The sequence below is a fragment of the Corvus hawaiiensis genome, chromosome 4 (assembly GCF_020740725.1).
Source record: "Corvus hawaiiensis isolate bCorHaw1 chromosome 4, bCorHaw1.pri.cur, whole genome shotgun sequence".
Classification (NCBI taxonomy): Eukaryota; Metazoa; Chordata; class Aves; order Passeriformes; family Corvidae; genus Corvus; species Corvus hawaiiensis.
Window position 1 is genome coordinate 66,099,103 of NC_063216.1, and position 22,682 is coordinate 66,121,784.

Consider the following 22,682-nt stretch of genomic DNA (forward strand, 5'->3'; position numbering starts at 1 on the left):
GGAAGGGGTTGGTTTGTTTAATTGGTTTATTTTTTGCAAAATTTTGGCCTATGACTTTTGTCTCTTGACAGTACCTTCAAGATATATTTATTACAAAGGAATAACATTGCAATCTCACTGATGGAAGTGGGCTGGAGAAGATGTCAGTATTCTTCTCTGAGGGAGTACACCTTTATGTAGAGTTTATAATTATCTCATCTATTTTATATCATTTGATAATGGTGAACATAACTTCTTTCTCCCATACACATTTATACTACCCATGTTTAATCTAAAGCCTCAAACCTTTTAAGACTCAGGCTTTCCTACTATGTTTCATGTTTTTGTCACTTTGCTATTAGGTTATTACAACAAATCCTACATGGGCAAACACCATTAAAACTTTCTGAAGCAAAGATTTTATACAGAGACACTGCTTGGTTCCTAGGACTACTTTGGCAGAAATGCGTGGTACAAAATACCTTGATGAAGAAGTATATGAATATGTATAACTTGCAATCTGCATTGCCTGCTTATTCACTTCCTGGTGAAATGTAAGATTTTGGACTTGATGCATATTTTAAAGTTTGCATATTTTAAGAACGTTACGTACTTAAAGGGAGTTTCTCTTGCATTCATGATAATTTGTTCCCAGCTATTCAGATCTAAAATAGACAATTTTGTTCGCTTTCAGATTATGAGGCAAAGCACATTTTCCACACTTGGTTTTAGAGACAGGCTGAGCGAAGTACCTCATTAGAAAGCACAGTGACTATAAAGGAAAAAAAATTTTAAAGCCCAAACCCCAAGTGTTACTGCTTGAATATAATGAGAAGAATGGAATTGAGACAGTTACAGGAAAAAAAAATTGAAAAAAAAAAGCCCAACCAAACAAAATAAATATAAGCATCTAACTAGAAAAGTCATGACCAAAAAGAGAAGCTCTTAAGGAATAGTCTGTCCTCACTCCTACCACATAAAAGAAGCTTGCGGGTGATACTGATGGCAGGATAGTTCTTCCTTGACTCCAGCACGCTGACTAATGAAACACCTAACAGTCCACAGGCAAAGCCTATCGCCCGTTTCCTAGTCAGACGTCCCACTGGTTAAACAACAAATAACATAATTCCCACATTAAACAAACTGTTCAATGTCTGGTAGACAACAAAACCAGTTAGTGAAATGACAAAATGAACAAGTCCCAGTGTCCTTCCACCAGCTAGGAACACATCTACTGAAATCACTTAACTTGGTGGCTGACGCCTTCCCTAAGCTGAGACCTCACAGGTCTGAGTGTGGCTTCTGAGAACAGGTTTGGGATACTTCTGGGTTTTGTTCTTCTGTTTCTATTTAATGCCTGTACTCTTAGGCTGCAGACCTGGGCAACACCAGCAACAAAAGCCTAGACTAAAAAAACTAGCATAGAGATCTGAGACCTTGAGTCAAAGGAAGAAGAGAGGAGAGAAGACAAAAGACAAAATCCAAAATATTTCACTGTTCCCTTCCCACATACATGCAATGCTAAATTCCTGCAAGCAGCTGTTGGGGATTGTTTTGTTGTTAAGCTGTTGGCCAAAGCACCCTTCGCGATTTGGCCTTTGCAGTTCTCAGGAGCAAGTGAATGAAGCACGGCTGGTGCTGGCAGCTGCACTCACTTCAACACAGGCCTTGGAGACCATGGCAATACCTGCTCTCATCTACTCTTGTGAACACGTAGGAAAACATGAGTCCAAGGAGAAGGTGAGATACAGATTCAGCTTGAATAATACAAGCATCTACCTCCCTTTCCAACAACTAGAACTACTATCCACATCCACAAGACCACTGATGATGACCTAACTACAGAGACCCCAGGTGTGATTCAGGCTGACCTTCATGAATGTCTGTATGAGCCATGGAAGGGCATAGAGAAATCCACCAAAGAATGCCTGGTGACAGTGACACCTAAGTGACTCCACAAATCTTCACAGGCTTAATCTTGAGTTAGCTGCATGCTGACCTGTTGACGTTGCTTCAGCAGCAATGCAATCAGGTGCTGCTGAAGACATGTGAGATCTGCCAGGGCAACTGAAGGACTGCAAATAACAACAAAAAATCCTTCAACAATGAGCTACTGTGACTCACAATAAAATATTGTTCTCTCTATTGATAAAGAACAACACAAAGGCACCACATCGACATATCATCCTGTCAACAATGAACTGAGGATCTTACAAATGGCATCTCCAAAACTGAACAGCTGGCTGTTGTTTTCCCCTGAACTGGGCAGGTAAAGAATAGTGGCAGTTGGGGATAACTACTTGCGAAGTGACCAGGCAGGACATAGACCCATTGCCTTGTGATGGCAACAACTGAACAAATGGCAGAGCATGAACCTCACCTCCATGATCACACCTTCCTGATCCTGAAACTCCCCCGTGAATGGCTAGGCCTCAGTTCTCAAACATGGTACCCCACTGTCGCTCGCTCTCTTCTCACAAATGTAGGCACGCAGAACACATTGCAACTCACAGCACAATGTGCTGCACAGCCCAGTTTCTGTTCTGTACTCAATCATGATACAGCTGTGCTGGCACTTATATGACAACGATCAAACAAACACTCAAGCTGCTGCATGTGACTGTCGCAATGCCAAGAGGCAAACAGCAACTAATTTAGTGCATATATGGTATACTGCCTTCGTTTAGCATCATTTTCCAGGTGTACACTCATATCAAACTGTTTTTCTCTTCCACAGTAACAACACAGAACATCCCCAGAACATTCAGACTACAGAGAATCAGGTGCCTAGCTTGGTGAGGAGATTTTTGTGCCCCAAAGGTAAAATCTGTGTATAATCATGCCAAATATTGCCAGCTGAGCCCCTTTATGTACCTCGCCTTTATTCTTAAATGGCTTTTTACCTGTGCCCCAATTATAGAATCTTTGAGGCCAAATAACTCATTTTTTCAAGCGAATGGAGAGGCCAAAGAGATCCCACAGCTGAACAGGGACAGATTATGGACAGATTAATATGACATGTCTTTTCTGTCCTGAATGAATCGACTCATACAAGTGAGCTGAGGAGTGCCAAAGGAAGCTGCAGACACCAATTTATTTCACTACTTTCTGCTGTGTTAATGTGAAACAGAGAGTACTGGCAGCATCTGAACAACATTCCCTGAGAAAAGGGGTGGTCAAAGTACAGATACAAAGATCCACCTTTTACAATTTATTTTCTTGATACTGCAGTAGCATTAAAAGCACTCTACAATGTCAAACTAAATCCCATTATGTCTTTCAGCTCCATTACTTGTGGATCACATTCAGAAATGTCTAGTAATGACAAGTAGTGGATTTTTCAGCACTTCTCCATTTTACTCAATAGTTTGGGTAGCACTTGAAAAGTTGCATCTGTTGTAAGTAAACTTCAGACTCACAGTCACTTTCACACCCATTTTGTTCTTTCCCTGGCTAGGAATGCTTGAGAACATTGTCTTGACTTCCTTCAGTAACTATCTGTGAGATTCTTACCAGGGGCCAACTTTCTATGACTCCTGACAGCAAAACTCTCCAGCAGGCTGATTAATCATCAGGCAACGAAATAATTCTTGGCATAAAATAATGGTCTTCCAACAGAGAGCTTTAAAAAACAAACAAACAAAAAACAAACCAAAACCAACCAAAACCTATTTTTCTCCCATTTTGAATTCCATAGCAAAATTACAAATGACAGTGACACCATTACCTGAAATACAGCTAAAACCAACCACAGCAAATGTCACGGGTCATGACCCAAAGACCCCTTCCCTCTAGGCCCATCCAAGAAGTCCAACACACACATTTTCACATTGTCTATTTACACTTACCTACCTGGGAAGATGATCCAAGATTTTTTTTTCTGGATATTAGGAATACACAGAGCCAGAATAAAGGCAGACTAGCAGATGCAGAAGATCTGGAATCTTGCTCAGACTCTCTGCTTTGGGAAATGGCAGAAGTGCTTTAATCTGTGTCTGACAAAGTGCTACTTGTCCTGACAGTCTTCCCCCAACCTACACTGCCTTTCAAGAAATTCTATTTCTTTTAGAGCAGGTAAACAGAAAATGTCCAGACTGCATTAAAAAGGGAAAACAAAAATCTAAGGGATGAGCCTGCCTGACTGGGTACATGGCAGACTAACAACCCACACCTCTGAAAAAAAAATGCCCTACTTTCCAGGCTATGCCATATTCCAAGGACAAGCACTAAAAATTCTTCTCTTGAAGCCAAGACAATGTGCAAACAGGCATGCTAAAAATCAGACTGGCCTAGTGATCCGGATATTCAATTGTCCACAAAGATAGGCTAGAGTTTCTTTTTTAACTTACTGGAACATGCATGCTTTACATTAAACCCTCAGCGGAAAAGAAACCCAATCCATTTTTGTAAATTAAATTGGAATTTTCTAACATTTTTGCCTTGCTTTCTCAAAAAAAGAAAAACAAAACAAAACCCACACAGACTGCTTTAGGAAGTTTCTGAAATTAAAGGACACTCAATTCACAAACCGGGACAAATACTACTTTTCACTTACATTCCCAGCATTCACATTAGGTTACTACAAGAGAAGATGAGGAGTTTAAAATTATTTTGGGCAAGAAAAAGATAATTAATTCTACTTTTTGTCCTAATAGTAGATTCAAAAAAAAACCCATAAAGTTACAAAAAAGGACAACTTTTCTTGTTTTTTTAAAAAGACAGTGACTTAAGACTAAAAATTGATTCACCTTTTATAAGGTGAGTCAATGCATGACCTTTATGTTAAGTGTGACCGAAAGAGCACATGGTTTCAGGCAGGATTCTGTAATAGTCATATGGTAGGATCCCATATAAATACAACAAGTGCCTTTTGTATAAACAATTTGGTAAATGACAGTAGGAGTTAGGACTATCAAGGAATGCAATCTCTTCGGTGTCCAGACCGTTCTGCATTTCCTTCCTGTAAGGCTGAGCTGGTGCCCGTTGGGTTGAGAAGGACTGGTTGTTGGGGATGCAGCTCTCCAAGGCCATCCCCAGCATGTCCCACTCCCTACAAAGGCTGATCCCATTTGGGGCAGCTGCTGGCCAGGCAAACAGCTTTGCCTTTGCTGCTCCCTGAGGCTCATGCAGAACTTCCATCTGCAGTGTGCCCTGTGTCTCTGCCCCGCACTCCGCAGAGGGTTCATGCCCTTTTGGGGACATGCTCTTCTTTCCACTAGAGCACAAAGCTACGTGCCACAGCCCGTGGCATAAATCAAATCTCTCCTGATGGGAGAGAGTTTTTAAAGTCCTTGCCAGGAGTTAGTTCGAGAGACAAACGGAGACTTTCAGCCTTCACTGCTGCTAGATAGTTGTTTATTAAGTCTTATCAGAGAAAAAGAGTCACTAGCATGACCCAAACATAACACAGAGCAGAGAATGGAGAAAAGTGTCCAATTATCAAGATTTACACAGCCTTTTAAAGATAATTTAACCAATGGTTACTAAAAATGTATATTATTTTCACTTTCCTACCAATTATTCAGCAACACAGCCAGGAACTGCGGAATTTTTTGTCCAATCATCCCAAATTACTTTTACTGCAGAATATGGAGTAGTAGTAGTAGAAGAAGAAGAAGAAGAAGAAGAAGAAGATGAAGAAGGTTTGGAGAACAACAACAATCCTCCATTTTGATAGTTTTTACTCTTATCTATTTACTACAAAGAGAAGCCCAAAACCTCTAAATTTTTCACCCTGTGACAATCTTACACAGTAGTCTATCATCTAATTCACACCACTGTATTTTCTAGTTCTTGTCTGATAGTTGGCAATTTTTCCATGGACAAAGGTCAAAACAGTGTTGCTCAGGGGGCTAAAAACCCTTCAAAACAGGCAGAGAAATATTCTCTGCACTCTGGGTTCCTACAGCTATGGTTACCAACAATCTTACCAGTACTCTTCTGTGGGAAAACCAGGAAGAAGTCAAGCTGGCCCAGATATAATCTACGTAGGACAATGGCAAAATTCTCTAAAGCTTTCTCAGTTTGTTACACTTTGAAGGGCAATCTAGCCTAACCAAACCATATAAGTCTCCTCTGTTTACAAGGGCTTTGCTGATTGCTCATGTATTCCTGCACTTTTCAAAGACAGACCCATTATTTTCTATATCTGGCCAGAAAAAAATGATGCACCAGATAAAAATCTCTTAACTTCTAGCATCAGCTGGGCCCTGGCTTCTAAGATATAAAAGTTTTTTCAAGTACTGTAGGCAAACAATGGTACATGAGCCCTTCACAGCCCTTCGCACACATACTGCTACTGCTGCAAGCTGGGAATGGAAAATATTCCATTTCATCAAGTTACAGGCACCAGTGCAAACTACTCAAAGATGCACAGCATGCCTGTGACATGCATGAAGATTTAACCTAATTTGTCTTAACTCTCAGAGCCCTATTTTTAATTTGTGGACAATTCTTCTTCCTTAAAAGATAGTTATCAAGGCATGAGATTAGAATAGACCAAACCTTAGCCTTCAGTCCAAATTCCTTTGTTTTCCAGACTTCATCCAGATCCACGGGGTATTAAAATAGATTTTTTTCCCCACAGTTTTTAAGTATCTCTTATGACTGGTGGGATATGGGAAGTTACCCTTAGTTGCCATACTGCACCATATATAATCATTTTAAGATGTTTTTATCACTAATTTGATGTACTACAAGAGCTTCATCAGGTCATTCTATTAAAAACAGACATGTATGTATTTTCTAAAGCATATAGATTCACAGGCACTGTAGGTGTTCCTGTATCATGACCTTAAAATTTCTGGAAGTATTACAGATGAACACTACCCAGTTTTACAGACACGCCAATAATTCTGATAAACATGCCTCTTTCATTTGTTTCACACCTGCAGTGCAAAATTCTGCTTTTTGCTTTTAAAACAAAGAGTTACTTAGAAATCAAACTACTTCCATAAAATATGTAGGATCTGAACAATAGAAAACAGCAGTCAAATCAAAGTAATATGTATTATCTTAGATATCAAAACTACTGATCACCAAAAATACTTTTTTAAAACTGAGACCTATGACTAAACTTTCTTTTGATACAAACAGAAAAAAAAGTGACAGTTTTGTATCCTGTGCCAAATTTCACGTCACGTTCTCACTGGAATTTATGTAACTTTCCAACTACAGACTACAAAGCTTCACTCTTCTTTCCACTCCCTTAGGCACAGTCGGTTATATGCATCTGATCCTCACTCTAGGAACACAGAATCCCACGTCAAACAATAGCTACACTTGGAGAAGTTACCCTTAGAAAACATTGCAGCTATTCAATCTCTAATACAGAATTTGTGCAAGAAAGGCATGAGGCTAGTTTCAGGGGGAAAAAAATTCTACTTAAAATGTACTGCATTAAAAGCTCTTGCTAAGACAAAAGCTAAATTCATCCCTTCATCTAAAAAAAAAAAAAAAAAAAAAAAAAAAAGTAGCTCTACAGCTCTATAAACTGTTTTGTCCTGGAATGCAGAACACAAATTAAACCATGTCAGTTCTTAGCCAGAAGTAAATATAAAGTAGGGTTTCCGGAATAAATGTGTACCTTATTGGCTCTGCCTTTACATTTTTAAAACAGCACGTTTATATTCTGATCTTTGTACATTTTCCAAATGAAAACAAAACAAAAACATCTAAGTAATAGTTTTCAGCAATAACCAGGCTCCTGTTACTTTCCGAGTGTCAGTCACAGTTGGGTAACTGCTCCAAGTGTCGCAGCAATTACATTTCTATTCTGGATATTTAGGAAGAAAGAGTGCTGTTCCACAGAACCTTGTCTGCCAATTTTAAATTGGTTTCAGCACAAGCCATTCAAACACTGGAAACAAGCAAGGGCAATTTCATTTTCAAGTGATACACAAATTCCTTAACAAAAGAAAAAACTGAACTTGCTCTACAATTTTGAACTGAATTTAACAATGAGAAAAGCCTCAAAGGAAAGGAGTTTCCAGTAATTTGTGAAAAATAGAAGCTGATACCAAACTAGTACCTACCATGAAGGATAGGTCACATAGATTCAGTCTTGACCTTCCAGCTGATCAGTACTAGACACTCACAACATCAGTATTAGATGGCTCTGAACCAGTCAGGTGCTTCCTCCACCTGAACACTGCAGTGCACTTTTAGAATCCTCTTCTTCTGAATCAGACTCAGCACTGCAATGGTACAGTACACACTCCATGCCATATACCCACTGCCCCTTTCAGGCCATCAAGCTGGATTTTTTTCACTCCAACTGAACTGAATCCATACCAATCAACCAGAGTGCTGGAATAAATTCACACTATGATTTAAAGAAACAAAGAAGGCATGTGCCAGTGTGTATGTTCAGAGCTGCACAGTCAGTTTTATTAGTTCTTCACAAGCAACTGTGTAATAACTTCAGCAAATTAAATATCAAAACTTTAAAAAAAAAGAAGAAAAGAAAAAAGAAAGAAATTCACTGAAAAGGACATTGCAATAGATGGCAAAGGTGAGACATCAGATTGCAATGTATTGACCACAACCACATATGATAACTGCTTTCTCAGAAGCTAAACACATCTTAGCAAGCACAGAAAACTCTAGGCTCATAAAAAGAACAAAAATAATTTTGCTTGAAGATTGAATATCCCCATGGCAGTGGAATGATGCCCTGCTTGTGCCCATGCCAGTGGGGGCCTCTAACAGTGCCTTCTGGGACAGACCCCTCCTGAGGGGTGGGACCACAGGCCAGCTCCCAGAAAAGGGACCTTGGGTCTGTCACCTCCAAGCTAGAAGAGGCAATAAATCACCTGCTTAATTAGGGAGAAGCACTACTATTCTTAACCTGTAGGATTTAAGGATGTCTTTCTGAAGCTCATTTACATGCTTAGTTTTGATTCTGCCAAGGATCCAGATGCTATAGTAACAGAATTCTTTCAGAGTTGGACACAAAAACATTCTTCTAACAGGAAAAAGCATATTTCAGTAAGCCCCAATGAGGTACAGGCTGACACCAAGGCTACATTGATCTGGATCCAAGAGTACTTGTCTCCTGTTCTGAAAGGCCTATACATGCACCTGACATCAGCTCAGTCCCAGATGGTTTTATGTTATGTGGTGTTACAGCCATGGAGACAGTGAGTGTCATGCTAGAATTGTAAATATCAATCTGACTCCTTTTGACTGAGAAGGGTGATCACACACATTTCTGTGATTTATCTCCCATTACTGTAAAACAGAACGCAAATAATACTTTATCTCAAAACAAGGGAAATGAATCTTAGCCCATGATTGAGCTTCTGGATAAAGAGCAGGTCAAGCAACCTTCTTAATTTCACATACTGTAAAAAAAAAAAAAAAAAAACAGAAAAAGAAAAAGAAAAGAAGGAAAATGAAACACTTGATACCCTCTTAACAGCAACAAAAGGTGAAAAACGGGAATTGTTCTTACTGTCTCCTACTACCATTTGTTTCTTTTTGTTGTTTGTCATTTCTTTGGTTTTTGTTTTTTTATTCCAGTGCATGAGAAAGATCTTTCAGCCAAAAGAAGGTTGAGATGGAAGAAGTAGGTTGCAACTCATTGCTGTACTTTTGTGCTCCATATAACCTTCCCAGGAAATATCTCTTTCGTGGAAATGGATCAATGACATCCAATTTTGGCAGTAGCAAGAAACTCAGGTCGTTCTAGCAGTATTCACAGAAGTTCTTGTTGAGAAACTCCTTGAATTTCCAAAAACAGTCAGAGGACAAACACCTACATATTTGAATGGGAAGCCTAACTTTCTCTCACAAGCTCGAACTGTTCTTTGATTAGACTTCCCAAGATCCCAAGACTTCCCAGTCTCCCTATGCCTTCCAAACCCTGCATCTGTGCTTAATGAAATAATTTGAAGAATGGACTTGAAGAAAGTATGACATTGTTCCTCTTCTTTTTGCAAATTTTTTTGAGGCCATAAACTGAAATAATTACTGATGAGCCATGTTCATATGACAATATATTCCAGATAGACAGCAAACTAAGGTGCACTTAAATCAGTGACTCCATTTTATTCCTGATACTAAGAAGGCAAAGCCAGAAGAACAAATTACTTCTTTTTGCAAGGTGGATAATGGAAATAAATCTACATCTACTCCCACCTCAACTGCCAGCAGCAGCTACATTCCAATAGAAGGGGAAAACTGACAGCTTAGCAAGGGAGACGTGCAGAAAAATACTGCAGATAAAATTTTTAACAAGAATTGAAGTTACTAGTACCTAAGAATATATAACCATCTATCTTCTTTTAAACCAATTTTTTATATGTGCATTAGGCATTAAACAGTATTTCCTGTAGGCTGAAGCAACAGGAAGGAAGGCAGGCTGTTAACTTTGTATTTAAATTACCTCACAGATGCTTAAATATTGTAGTGGTGAAGGCTAGATCAAAGTTTCTCTTGTTTAGACTACCTATTAAAAATCAGTAGAGAGAGATAAATTATCAGCTAGAAGATGGCTTTTAGAGAAAGATGCCTGAATGTTACGCAAAGGCACTGAACAAAATGGCTGGAAAGAAAAAGCACTGTGCATTGAAAACTGGAAAATAAAAACCCCCAAAATAGAACTAAAGATAAAATGATGACTGGGTCTAGTACTAAAGAGACTCATGATGAAACAGATCAATAAAGCTACTGGGTCCTAATTTCTCAATTTCAGTAGAAATTAGGCATAACTAGGAACAAAAAATTAAACCTCTCCCTTTAATGTTTAATATCATCAATTATTAAGAATATACAATATTCAAAACTCATTCATGATGAAAAAAGGGGTTTATAACAATAGTAGAAAACATTATGTTTGAAGCCTGAATAAAATTTTAATATATGTCTATAGCACATATTGTAGTTGTTTCTGACTGCAAGTGTGATGAGTATCACAAACATTGTTTTGGAGGAGAACAAGAAATCTCAGGACAATTCCAGCCCTCTATTAGATGTTTTTGCCCCATTAACCATTGTTAATACAGGAGGAATACTGAAACATATTTACCAGCTTTTAGACATTCATTTCCAAGATGTTAAATAGCAAATTTCTTGAACAACGTGTATTTCAAGGACTTGTGGTATTAGTCTGCATTTTTTAGCAAAGGCAATTACTGGCCCAAAGATGGAGTTCTTCAGCATCAATGAAAAGTGTGACAGCTTCAGAGAGAGGCTCTAAAAGGGAACAATTTCGGAGGTAAAAATAATGGGAAAGAGATTAGAAGGACCAGATCAGTGTCTGATAATATAACAAATATATATTCATACGTGAGGTCATCCAAAAAAAGGCCATAGCAAAGCTGTCATGGAGAGTTTGAGTTCAAGTTAACCCATATCCTGCAACACTTGCAAATGCCTTATAACTGATGGGAATGAATTTTGGTTTTCACACTAGCATTACAAACTATCATTAAAATCAAAATGGGAAAACACACCAAGCCTTTCAGGCTGTGTTCCTGGGCAGGCAAGTCTGAATGCTTATGCTTGGTTCCACCTTGTATTCATCCCAACACTGAGAATTCAGTACATCTTTTATTTATAGTCTACACTGAGGCTTTGCAAGGAATGTTTTCTTTCCAGTGTTGGGCAAGGATTTCTTTTCTTCCTGTCTGGTATGCTTTACAATGGACATGTCTGCTAAAAAGTTGTAATATGAAAACACTACTACTACTTATAAAAACATGTTTGACGTCTGCATCACAGGGATTCAGAAGGGATTGATGCTGTTATAAAAATCTTTATACAAGCAGGATGGTATCTGGAACGACTGAGCCGGAAAGATCACATTACTTCTCCTTTCAAAATCTATTTTATACAGCAATTTTCTAGACCCTCCATTAAGGAAGCCTTCATAATATTTACTAATTGTCCCTTTTAGCCCAGCTTTACAAAAACCACTGCAGTCATATAACTGGAACAGTATGTGTAAGGAAGCTATTCTCATTATCAGCCTTTACCTGGTCAAGCTATCAGCTTCAAATTCTTGCTCTGATGATTTTTTTCTTAATCTCATTAAGCAGAGTAATTTAAGAGTCAAACACATAAGTGAAAAACACTTTCTGTTGTTACAGCATGCTTTTTACTACTCAACCTTCCATTATCCAGAGTGTTATAGCACAATAAAGCAAGGCTGACTAAAATTTGGATTTTTTTTGTTGTTCCATTCTTTATAATTTTGAATTATTTTTATAATTTTATCTGTGGTCCACAAATTACTTTTCTGAGCAGCAAAAGGATGCTAAAAGGATGCCATTTATGGAAAGGATGGCAAACTGTCACATGGTTGTTGTATAATTCATTCTGAGGATACCTTGTACCTATAATCTGCATTTTACTCCTACGTACTTCAGGCACCCTTGCCTGTCTCCATCCCCCGTCATTTCAGACCTCCCATGTTTTTGTATGACATGGTATCACTTGAAATACTGAATGAGGCACTGGGCATTTGATTAACATAATCTTTTTGATGTAACCCCAAAACTGTATGTCTTCTAGGCTACTTGCTGCGTCAATTTAAAACTGGATTTGTGTATTACACCACCTAGAAACTGCAAATAGAAATTCTATGTGAATATTTCTGCTATTTTTATCACCAAGTGCACAAAAACTTGAAACAGAGCTCCTCAAAATTTTTTATGAAAAAGCATATTGACAAACATGATGTTTTTCTACAAGGAAAATGTAATAACACCAGTCAATTAGAACAGTAAAACAAAGAAGAGAAAACAAAGCACACTCAGAGCCAAATTTCACCCTCTTCGACGAAGTCTTGTTTAGTACTATGAGTGAAAACTGATCTACAGGCCAAAAAATGTATTCAGTAATGAAAAAAATTAAATAAAACCCCAAGTTTATAATTGTCATGATCAAAACATCCTGTTCAGTTCCATGCAGTAAATGGGTTATCATTCCTACACAGCACATGAAAGGGTGAGCCTAAAAAGGTTTCCTGAAAGGATACGGGGTTTCAGTATAAAACCCCTATATAAAGCTATCTAGACTTACCAGTATCATCATCCATTGTCCCAAAGAAAAGGAAAAATATGTATATTTCCCTGAAAATATTCTCATAAGACTACTTTCAAACAATACCATAATTGATGGATGTTTATGGTAATACCTACTTATAGACAAGCTTATTTCTTTTACAGCTTTATCTAGCATGTAGTAGTTCATGTATACATGGACTTCATCTTTTATGCACCCATAAAACAACCTACAGTATCAAACAGACTATGTGATATATTTATCATCCCAAGTAAAATCACCTCTTCTTCCTCTAATTATGAATGTCAAGACCTATTCCAGCAGCAGAGAACACTGAGCCACTTTTAATGGCTCTTTTTCTCAAACTCTTCTCCCTCCTTCATTCACTTTTTAAAAATCTCTCACCTTTTTAAAGCACAGAACTTCTGTATAATTACACTCGCTCAAAGCTCACAATAGGAGCTCAAACCTGGGGTAGGAATAGTTTCACTGCAGCATGACTTTAAGGCATTTCCATTAAAATAACAGTTGGTGAAATAACCACTGTGACTTGTATTAAGCATTAAAAGAAGGAACGTTTCACCATGTTTATTATGTACTGTTCAATATTTCATTTCTCATCAGCACCCTCTTAGCTGCCTATGAAGATGGCAGCTGTACCCATAGGCCTGTTTACTTTCTTGATGATGACCACTACTGTTATTTTAAAACAGAAATTGTCTGAAAACAATCTGAATTCTCCATAAAAACTTGAGTTGAAACTTTCATTAAAATACAAGTGTTATGAGGCTCCAGACATGGTAATATGAGATGACCATGTCAAAACATTTCAAAGATCTCTCAACATCAGATGACCAAGTTAACATCCATACAATGCATTGGCCACTGATTTTAGTTAAGTTCACATTTATGCTCTTCTGAAATATATTTATAAGCCAAACAGAATTTCAGTAGAAAGTTCAGGACATAAATTTGGGCGACGAGGGCTGTATCTGGGTAGAAAAATAAGGGCAGAGAATTTAACCTGCTCTCTCTCCCTCACATATGCTGTCTATTCTTTTATCTTTCACCCCTTACTTCAATTCTGTATCTCCTCCTTCCTCTTGTTTTTACCTTTGTATTTCCCTTGCCACACACGGACTCCTTTTCTACCTCTATGTCCTGCCTTCCACCTTGCCTTCTTGTTTCTTTCATCACTGTCCCAACAAACGAAATTTCCCAATCTAGAGGTCATCTTTGATATCTGAAAATCGGAAGCGCAGCAGCAGCCTGTACCTTGACTAATCTGTACCTTGTGACTTAAATGTGTGTTTTCCAAACCATATGTTCCAGATTTACAGAAGCAGCTAAGGCCAATAAGTCTGCAGAGATTTGATTGTTTAGGTAGATTTCACGCAGACTGAGGGAACTGGACAGAACTAGAGAACATAATGCAATACTTTTGCATAACAGACTTGGGATAAACCATGGGATATACATGTATTAAACCAAGCTTAACTTCCTGACAGACGCAAGAAGCACCTCTGTGCAGGTTACAAACACTAGGTCATTATGCTGTAGGAGTACATTCTAAAAACACACACTCTCCTAGTGTCCAGAGATTAATCTTTATTCTGTTCACCAAGCAGGGAAATAAATTGTTTTTTCCATTCACTTAAATGTATAAACAGGAGTAAACACAGGGAAAGAAAAATACAAGGTTTCTTTGGAAAACTGAAATGAAGTCAGCAAGTGAAATAATACTCCTAGAGAGTTCCTGAGGAAGCAAGTTTTCCTTTGAAACAGACATGATATAAGCAAAAAACTGAGAGTTGCTGTGCAAATGTTAGTACTGACACTGCTTACAGGTTATAAGTCCTAATGCAATCACTACAAACCCATGCCAGCGAAATTTTATGTCTTCCTATATGCACTGAATTAATGCTGTTCTCCTTTTCCAAGCTGAACAGTCAGCCAAAATCACCTCTACATTGTCTCCTTAGCGAAAAAGAAGCTGAAGACAAATTCAAATATTTTTGGTATAGTTCTACTACTTTTCTGTCCATAAGTCTTTGGAATTTTCTCCTGCCTCTCTTCAATACACAAACTTAAACAAAATATTAGCCAGCAGAGACACCTCCACTCATGCATGCTTAATTTTGAGCACAGATGCATAAATACTTTTGAGTGGAGGCTGCTATAATTTCAACTAAGTTATTAATTTAAACATACTTATTATTTTAAAAAGTGGTTATGTCAAAAGTATTCCTTTCATCTACAATCACAAGTAGACGCATGTCTGAGAGGGAACCATACTCCTTACTACAAAGGCTACTAAATGGTAGATATTACAAGTTCACATTTCTAGTTGCTTATAATTTTGTCAAACTAAGCTTTTTGATGGCAAATCTCTCCACTTGACTAAAACATCTGTGTCAGATTAAGGAACTGAAAAAAAACCCAAAAAACCCACAGACAATAGCCAACTTGCTTGGGTTTACTTTCTAAAATAACTGTTAGCACAAAGAAAATATTTTAGTTTGCTCCTGTCAAAAACACTGGAAACCATTATTTCAAAAATCTGCATTATTCTGAAGACTTACAGCAAGGATAGAAAGCTTTGTGGTTTTGTGACTGTGTACACTAGTAGAAAAGAGCAGCCAGTAGCCAACCCCTGACCAAAGCCTACTGGATGAGTGAGGCACCCAATTCACGCAGCTGAATTCTTCTCCTTCCCAGAATCTGTCTTCTTCCCAAACACCCATCCTGAACAGTTATTTACACACATTATTTACTCTTCACACACGTTATTCTCTGAATGACAGCAGGCATAGTCTAGAAAATTGCAAAGAGATATGGCCCAAAGCCTTGCCAAGGAGTGCTCCAACAATGCCATGCTCACAACGTCTGCAGCTGGAAACTTGTCTCTTCTAAATTGCATCCACAGTAAGGCTGCTCCAGCCTGGGTCTAATCAGGTTTGTCCTCATAATACAAATAATGTTTTATTTCTTTCTGTATTTCAAAAGAGTGACTGTAGAAATGATTAAAACTTCATTTCTAAGGTTGGCCAAGTACATATCAGATGGCAGTGCTTTCAGCCATTATGCATCATACCCCAGATTTCAGTTTGAATATACACATTTATAAGAAATTCACATGCTTTTCTATATGGCCCCTGATTTAATGATATCCCACTATGAACCACATGTATTTTTATATTGCTCTCTTGCTCTCACTGACCCCTTCCACTGCTCTAATCTACCCGTTATCTACACACAATAGACTTACAGGAAAGTTACAAACTAATCAGTGCTTTCTGGTTTTCTTTAATTTCAGGAAGAAAACAATAAAAAAGCTTAACAGAACTGGTGAAGTACCATTTAACATCACAAAGCTGGCACAAAAGTAGTTGTGTGCAAAGTTTTTTCTGATGCTCTTGTTTCTACAATTTATCTATTATTTCAAAATTTTTATCAACAGTACATCTGTAAAGCACTTCAGATTGAATAAATGAACTAAAATAAAGACATGCCTTTAAAATTGGTATTGTAATGTAGAATATGTATGTTTTACCTACACAGTGATCTCATATTATTTAGGTGCAATCAGTGGGTTAAGCTGAGATATGCACTTGCATTTTCTAGCTCAAGTTTTCAAAGAAGGAACTCAAAGCAACCAACACACCAACAGAAGCACACGGGGGAGGAGAGGGACAGCTGTAGTATTTTCCTGTTAAAATACACCACTATCTGAGAAAGACACCAAAACAAACTGAAGTAAAACAAAACAAAAGAAAAATAAAGTAAACAAAGGATATGTAGTGCCAAATTATACATACAGCACTGCAATTTTTGAGTTTAAAGAACAGCAATGTTACCTCTAAAAATTCCTCTACTAATTCATATTAAGGCTAGAGGAAATACTAATTTTTAGCTACAGCAAATATTTTAAAACAGCTGTTACAAATTACATGGGTTATTACCCACCAAAATAAGTTGCAAATCAACATGTAAGTGGTAACATCAAAAGAAAAGCATAGTCACTGTAAAAAGAACAAATACTTTACTGAACATCTTCAGATTTTGCAGACACAGTGTAATAAATCTTAATATGTGCTTTAGACCTGTTAAAAGTTAGACAAATTTTCTAAAATGGGGCTCATTTTTATGTGTATGTCCTATTCAATTTAGTAATTGCTATTAGTATTAGTAGGAATTAGTTGTAACTGGTTAATGCTAATACACTGTAACCGGGCAGAAACACCAATTTAGTGTAGTGGTTTGGTCCAAAATACTCATTACTGTTTATCTGCTGTGAGATAAGAATTAGGAGAAATGCAAAGCAGGCACCAAACTTGAAAGAATATAAAGCAGTTTATTAACAGACCTAAAAGAGGGAAAAAAAGAAAAAAAAATTATACCACCTTCAGAACTCTCCTCCTCCCCCCACCTTCCTCCCTTCTCCCACTGACAATGTAAAAAGACAACCCTTAAGATGTTCAGTCTGTTTACCACTACCATAATAACCTTGTTCAGTCCATTTAGGAAGAGGAGTCTCTCTGCCTGCATGTGAGTCCCTTCCCCCGACTTGCAGCTTTTCCCACAACTGCTTTCGAGGGTCCACTCTTGAAGTTTTTTGGGGTACAATTTTAAGGTTGAGCCATTCAGAAACAAAAACAGAGGCCCTTCTCCTTCCCTGGGAGCAAAGGGTCTTCATCATCTTCATCTTTAGGACTATCTCTGGGAGCATCTCTAGGAACTGAGGTTTCTCCTTTCCCATCTGGAGCAAAAGTCCTCATCTGGTTCATCTCTCGCTGTCCAAACTTCTCATGAAATTACAGCTGCGTCAGCATCTGCCTATCTCAGCGCAGGTGCTTTTGCTTACAAGTTGAACACTCCACCCCCCATATCTTCATGAAATTACAACAGGATACTCTGATATATCATAGCTTCACAACAGAATTTCAGCTTTAAGCATCTCCTCTCTCTCTTCCCTCAGGGTTTCAGCTCTTCACAGCAGTAAAAGGGTTAATCTCACCTCGGCCTTGCAGCTTTGCAGCTGGAATGTTGAATTTTTCTTATCGCAGTGGAGAGGGGGGAGAGCCGAGCCGCTCCGGCTGCCCACGGCAAGGCAGTGGGGGGGGTTCCGCAGGTGGAACAGGTCCATGGCTCCAGGATGGCCGTGGCCCGGCCCGGCCTGGCCCAAGCAGGGCCTGGCTGGGCCCGCTGGCCCCCACACGGGGCCCACAGCCACCTGTGCCAGCACCGGAAACGAGAGAGAGCTTGGAGGGGGAGTTTGTCTATTCTTAAATGTGGATCACAGAGGTGGTCACAACTTTAAGTGGCTTAGAGAATTGTCCATATTCAAACTGGCCAGCTGATAGGTTCTATCAGTTCCCAGAGGAAACTGTAAGCACCCCTTAGCAAGGACGTCCCTTCCAGGACTATGCTTGCTAACCTATGACATACACCCATGCAGGACAATTAATATATTTTTTAAAACCAACAAACAAATCAAATAGAAGCCCTAAAAAACATGCCCAAATTAAACTGTGAGTTCTGAAGGGGATAATCTAAATATTCTGAACATAAAGAATATCCTTTCTGAGGTCACCTTAACTCCAGGTGCCAATTCAAAACTATGACACCGATACAACAAGTTGTCCCTCCAGACAAGGTAACTGCTTTTACCTTTATGTGGTTTCTGCACCTGAAGTAATGGACACAGCAGAGATCTGAATAGAGTTTAATTCAAGGTTCACGTGTAACTCTTAATCCCCAGTACAGGGTTTTTTTCTTTTTAACACAGCTTATGCCTCATCTCATCATTTCTGAAACAGGATAATGCTCATGTACCTTCCAAAATACATTTCAAGGACAAAACTAATACTGACAAAGAGTTCAACTGCAGTGCTTGTAGGTATTTAGAAATATTCAGTGGGGAAAAAATAGGTTTGGAGCATTTAGACTGAGAGCTCAACAATGCTCTGTTTGAATTAATTGAGGAACACTGTCAGTTTGACATTTCAAGTGTAGTGCTTTACCAAAGAAAAGATACCACCACCAGGTCTGACCTCTTTCACAGGGGTTTTCATTTTACATCTGCTCATCACCTTTACAAATTTCTTGTCCTCTCCTAAGGATGCAAACAGGACAAATCGGCTATACAGAAGCAGTTTAATCATTCATAAAGGCAAAAGGAAAAATTAAATTTAAAAAATTTGCCCCAAACTTAAGTTCTTAAGAATTGCTACTTCTAGAAACAGAAAGCAAAAGCATAAAAGAAATATGCTTTTAAATTGGTATTTAAACCCATTAAACAAATACCTGAATACTTTATGCCTCCAGTTATTAACAAAAGGCTGAGTGGATGCATTGTTACCTTAAAAGAATATATTCAGAGAAGACATAAAATTTGAATTTAAAATACACACTCCTGCATAATGCACACATACACAAGCACACTATTAGTAATCATTTACTATGAGTTACTTCTTATTAACCTTCATATGGCTTCACAAATATTTTCATTTTTGTTTCTTTTAATTAATAATTATTTGAACTGACAGAAATTACAAATCATAATACAATTAAACAGTCAAAATATATTAAGCTTAAAAATGTGATATTTTAAAGGGTTTTTGTCAAGCAAATAAATCAATTAGTCAAACTAAGAGATTCTAGCATGTCCCCTAATGAGAATATTGACAATAACGGCTTTCCCTCTTCACAATCACAACAAAAAGACTGTCAAAAGAATCTTGATTACAGGTATTCATTAGAAAAGCTTAGAAAGCTTCTTAAAGCACTTTGTAAAGTTACAGGTATGTAACAAATACATACTAATAAATAAAACTACATTTCTGCACTTCCCTCCATACAACATTCCAGTTCTCCATTTATCAATGAGATTGTTTGGTGTTAAAATTAATGTTTGAAAAAACACACCTAGTGTTAGTGAATTAAGATAATAAATACGCTTTTTCTTCCATACTATTACCATTTCAGTTTTCAAAGACACCAAATTTTCAAACTTCTACTAATGTCACAATCAGCATTAGAGTTTTAAATTGCCACATAAATCTGCGGAATCTGATTGACAGATTCGATTTCTCATTAAATACATGAGGGTATAGCTGCAAAGAACAGATGAAAAGAATGGTGACTGTCTTATGGGGTAACACGAAGCATTTTGAAAACTTACCCAGTTCTTAAACGCCTACTTGTTTATCTACGTTTCCTGATAAAATGCACATAACACATCATTTTAGATGCACTGATATTCAACAAGCAAACAACTGCCTCCTGTACTCTGCTAAGTAAATCTACCTCCAGCACGACTCGGAGGGATGACTGCTTTGACGATCTGATGAGATACGCTTCCACTTCAAGCTATCCTCAAAAAAAAAAAAGATAAAGATGCTTGGATGCTTTCCTCTTCCCCATCTAACCGTATTGACTGACCCTTCAGTCAGCCTGCTCATGGAACAAAGGCAAAGCACTACGCACTCTTCAGAGAGAGCTCCTACCCGTCCCATAACCCACACCAGCAGATAGATTGACACAGTCTCTAAATAAAACCTGTCAGCCACACAAAGATAAGGTGTCATTAGCTGCGTGCAGATCGGTGTTACCTTCAAACACAAAGATACTGCATATGTTCTTTGCTGTCACAGCAACACTTGTTCCACAGGCCCTTCTAAACGCAGAAAATTTCACCCTGGCTTTCAGGCAGAAATCTTTAAATTGTGCTCTACTTTTTAAAACACATATAAGTACATCTACGTAAAATGCTTAATCAAGTGCATGAATACAGCAACATGCCCATGAGAGGTGTTTTCTAAGGTAGACATACCTACTAATTACAGAATGCAGATTTGCTCTCTTCTGCTCTTATAAAACGGAAACATACAGATCTTTGCTAGACTGTTACAGGCTCATACGCTACAAGCGAGGCAGCTGGTGCTACCTGTATGCCAAATACCCAGCACCGCCGAACAAGGGAAAGCCCGGGAGGTTAAAGTTTGCCGCGGGATACGGGAAACCTCCCGCGGGCTCCGCTGTTTGGCGTCAGCGCAGGCGGTCCCTGCCCGCTGCCCGTGTCCGCGCACCGAGGCCAGCGCGCTCCCGCCACCCCTGCGTCCCCCAGGCTCCCCACACGGCGAGCGGCCCGGGCCGGGACCCCCATCCCTCCGGCCGCGCACCTGAGCCCGGGCGGCTGCGGGAGCCCCCCCGCCCCCACCCCCGGGGCCGGCGAGGCGGGGGAGCCTTACCCGGGAACTGCTGCGGCGGCGGCGGCGGCGGCGGCTGCTCGTCCTCGCCGCTCTCGGAGTCGGTCTGCATGGGCTCCTCGGCGAAGTTGACCCCGCGGGCGTCGGGGGGGCCCCGGCGCGGCGGCTGGGTGCCCCTGTCATGGCCGGTGCCCGCTCTGCGGCCGCTCGGCTCCTTCTCCGCCGCCGCCTTGGCCGTCGCCGCCTCCTCCTTGAGGCGCCCGAAGTACTGGAGGGCGAACTCCAGCAGGTCCCCGGGCTGGCTCCGCAGCACCTCTACCGTGAAGCCCTGCAGCAGCTCCGTCAGCCCCGCCGGGATGGAGATGCTCATGCCGGGGCCGGCCGGGGGGGCACAGCCCGGCCAGGAAGGGGGAGGGAGAGGGGAAGGGGAGAGGAGAAGGAGGAGAAGGAGGAGGAGGAGAAGGGGGAGAGAGCCCGGGGCCGGGGGTCGGCGGCCCGGGGGACGAGGCGCGCCCGGCGGATCGCCCGTGGGCAGCGGGAAGGGGCGGGCGGCGGCGCAGGTGGGAGCGGGCGGGGGGCGGGTCCGCGGGGGGCAGCGGCTCTGGCAGCCTCGGCGGCGGCGCCTCCTCCCCCCGCGCCGGGGGAACCTCGCGCACATGTGACCCGGGAAACCATGACAACCTCCCGCCGGGGACTGCGGCCGCCGCGCCCCGCCCGCCACAGCGCGGGAGCCGGCGGCGCGGCGCGGAGGGGACGGCGGGGCAGCGCGGGGCATCTCTGCCCCCGCACGGGCTACCCTGCCGGGGCGCGGCCTCGCCGGGCATCGCGGCCCCCCGCCACCCCGGGGCTCCCGGGGACCCAAGCCTTGAGTGCCTTCTCCCTGCGGAGGCGTCCAGGCATCCGCGCTGGCGACCAGCGGGGATTCCTGATGAGCGGACATGTCCCCGCTCAGGGAAGGACCGCAGTGCATGTAGCATTTCATAGCCGATTACTGCTGTGCTTTTTCACGGCCATGCATCACCTTAAAGCTCTTCTCCACATCATTCATACGCATAGATGTGCTATCTACTTATATTCGTCTATATTATTTAGGATGGGAGGGGTGTTGTGGTGCTAGCAAGAACATCCTGTTTGCCAGCTGGTTGTTTAAGGTCCACAAAAAATTTAGCTGGAGAAAGAAACAATTGTTAAAAAATGGGGGAGAAGTCCAATTTAAACACTGCTGAGTGCCAACGCTCAGCATAGACTCTCTTCCAAGCCATGCTGCAGAGACTACTTAGCACAGTGGTAAGTGGGTGCTGCTTGTCATCACCAGGAAGCTTAAATGTTTTAAGTAGAGTAAGTAGCAATTACGGGTGCCATGTTTTTCAATGCTTCACTAAACACTTCTTGAAAGTGAGGTCTGTTGAATGCATGAAAACTGCATCCCCCCCTGGTTTGTAATCGCCTCTGAATGTTGGCCAGCGTTTTGGGGTTCCAGAAAGA

At 40.3% G+C, this 22,682-nt stretch overlaps 1 protein-coding gene and 1 long non-coding RNA gene across 2 annotated transcripts in view; both read right to left on the reverse strand.

The window, feature by feature from the left end:
* PRKAR2B (protein kinase cAMP-dependent type II regulatory subunit beta) overlaps positions 1-21,758 on the reverse strand; it is an 82,423-nt gene extending 60,665 nt beyond the window's left edge. Inside the window, exon 1 of the mRNA XM_048302625.1 lies at positions 21,240-21,758. Within this exon, the coding sequence (XP_048158582.1) occupies positions 21,240-21,567 (328 nt within the window). The 5' untranslated portion in view covers positions 21,568-21,758. The remainder of the gene's footprint in view (positions 1-21,239) is intronic.
* LOC125325511 lies at positions 5,765-18,464 on the reverse strand. The gene is made up of 3 exons (XR_007203354.1): positions 18,449-18,464; positions 18,300-18,301; positions 5,765-5,887 (listed from the first exon to the last, which is right to left on the reverse strand). It is a non-coding gene; the product is annotated as an uncharacterized LOC125325511 (long non-coding RNA).
* Positions 21,759-22,682: the final 924 nt, after the last annotated feature.